This window comes from Stigmatopora nigra, chromosome 14 (genome assembly GCF_051989575.1).
Source record: "Stigmatopora nigra isolate UIUO_SnigA chromosome 14, RoL_Snig_1.1, whole genome shotgun sequence".
Taxonomy (NCBI): domain Eukaryota; kingdom Metazoa; phylum Chordata; class Actinopteri; order Syngnathiformes; family Syngnathidae; genus Stigmatopora; species Stigmatopora nigra.
In genome coordinates this window covers 12,661,659-12,663,637 of record NC_135521.1, presented here as the reverse complement: position 1 = coordinate 12,663,637, position 1,979 = coordinate 12,661,659, and the positions used below count along the sequence as shown (strand labels likewise).

Genomic DNA, 1,979 nt, shown 5'->3' with positions numbered 1-1,979 from the left:
TCTCATCTCATTTTCTGAACCGCTTTATCCTTATTAGGGTTGCATGAGGTGCTGGAGCCTATCCCAAATGACTATGAGCCAGAGGGAGGAAACACCCTTAATCGCAGGGCACAAGGAGACGGACAACCATGCACACTCACACCAATACCTAGGGGCAATTTAGAGTGTCCAATCAGCCTACCATGCATGTTTTTGGAATCTGGGAGGAAACCGGAGTACCCGGGGAAAACATGCAAACTCCTCACAGGTGTCTGTTTGACAGAAACAGAAATTGAGGAAGTCTGGCGTCAGGACTTGAACCCTTGATCTCAGAACTAAAGAAGGTGAACGTACTGCACCTTGATGTGAGTGAATTTCGAAAAATACTATGAAAACAAACATGCTATAATCAAAGCCGCCAAGAGGTTTAGAGTTCATGAATCGGCAATGTCATTTGCGAACTCGCCGCTAGCCAGCGCCAAAGTAACAATAACCTAAATTCCGGCATTAAAGAACATTGTGGTTGCTCAACGTTAGAAAAAGAAAGAAAAAGCGAGCTATTTGGCAGTATGCCGTAAAAAAAAAACATTTTAACGGACTGCTGACGACGACTTGCCGGCCGAGGGCACCACCACAAAGCGGGCTCTCCATGGCCGGCCGTGCGGGTCTCTACGAGAATGGGCGGGTCTCTACGAAGAATGGGCGGGTCTGAAATCCTCTTCCCACGGACGCGCAGCATGACGAGGGAGGAAAAAAAGTTGGGGGAGGAGGGAGGTGGGACCGCTGCACAGCAACTCCCAAGCTCCACATCGCACTCAAACTTGGGCAAAAAGTTGAGACAACTCCGCTCACAAACTATAATCAAAACAACGTTTTGACCGACATTAGTTCAACCCTTTTTATTTCTATTTTCATGGCGCAAGCTTGCTGGTTGTTTTTAGTTTAGAAGCTAGCGACCGTTACTGACTATTCCCCTCCCGAATTTGACGCGTTTGGATTTATGAGGTTGGGAACGGTATGGTTCATAAATACGGTGAGTGGCGTTTAACAACTTTAAAGACTTAACAAGTTATTTTTGGTTGTTTGTTTTCTAAGATCAAAAAATTTAAGATTTAAAGACCTCTTGGTGGAGGCGTGGGGTTCAGGTGTGCTCGTGAAATTTGGACAAGGTGAAGTCAAAAAGTATCCTGCAATTGTTTTGACTAATCGACGAACGATGGTGACTTATCGACTCGAATAAATCTCGTTATTCACTGCCATGGTAAGGTGGGTTCAACATTTTGTAAATACAGTCATTCATCATTCATTCATCTTCCATACTGCGTTTCCTCGAAAGGGTTGCTGGAGCCTAACCCAGCTGACTTCGGACGAAAGGCAGACTACACCCTAGACCGGTCGTCAGTCTGTCGTAGGGCACACAGAGAGACAAACAACCATTAGCGCTGACAGTCATACCGCTGCCAGCAGGAATTGAGTCAGCGCCTGCCTGCAGTCAGGCGAGAACCTCTACACCAGGAATCTGGTCCGGGGCCTGACAAAAACAAATTAATTCGTTCCAACCTTCTGAAAAAAAAACACATCCAAAACAGGACATTGGATTGGAAGAAAATGTTTTATTTATTCTAATGCGCCATCTATTAGCAAAGTAACACATAACTAGTGGTTTAATATTACTAAACTGTGTTTAATATGGATTTCGAAGGGTGGGGGATAGAAAGACAGACAGATAGAGGGGGTGGAGGGGGGGGGGTAGCACGGCAACACGGTTGTTTCATAACATAAACAAATTTAAATGAATTGGGATTACGATGCAGACACACTAAAAAAACTAATTGAATCTAACCGTATGCTAAATTTAATTCAAATTTTGTATTATAGTTTGATACCTTTCTTCTGCTAGGTTGGCGCTATTTGCCCCGCCTCCACCCTGACTTTCACCATCGTTGGGCCGTTTGCTTTTGTATTCCCGTCAAAATATTCCGAAAATTATGCACACAAAT

At 44.4% G+C, this 1,979-nt stretch overlaps 1 protein-coding gene across 1 annotated transcript in view; it reads left to right on the top strand.

Annotated features, from left to right (window-relative positions):
• The first annotated feature begins 750 nt into the window (after positions 1-750).
• Positions 751-1,979, top strand: part of dlg3 (discs, large homolog 3 (Drosophila)) — a 124,748-nt gene continuing 123,519 nt past the window's right edge. The window contains exon 1 of the mRNA XM_077733081.1: positions 751-1,012. Coding sequence (XP_077589207.1) covers positions 997-1,012 — 16 coding nt within the window. The 5' untranslated portion in view covers positions 751-996. The remainder of the gene's footprint in view (positions 1,013-1,979) is intronic.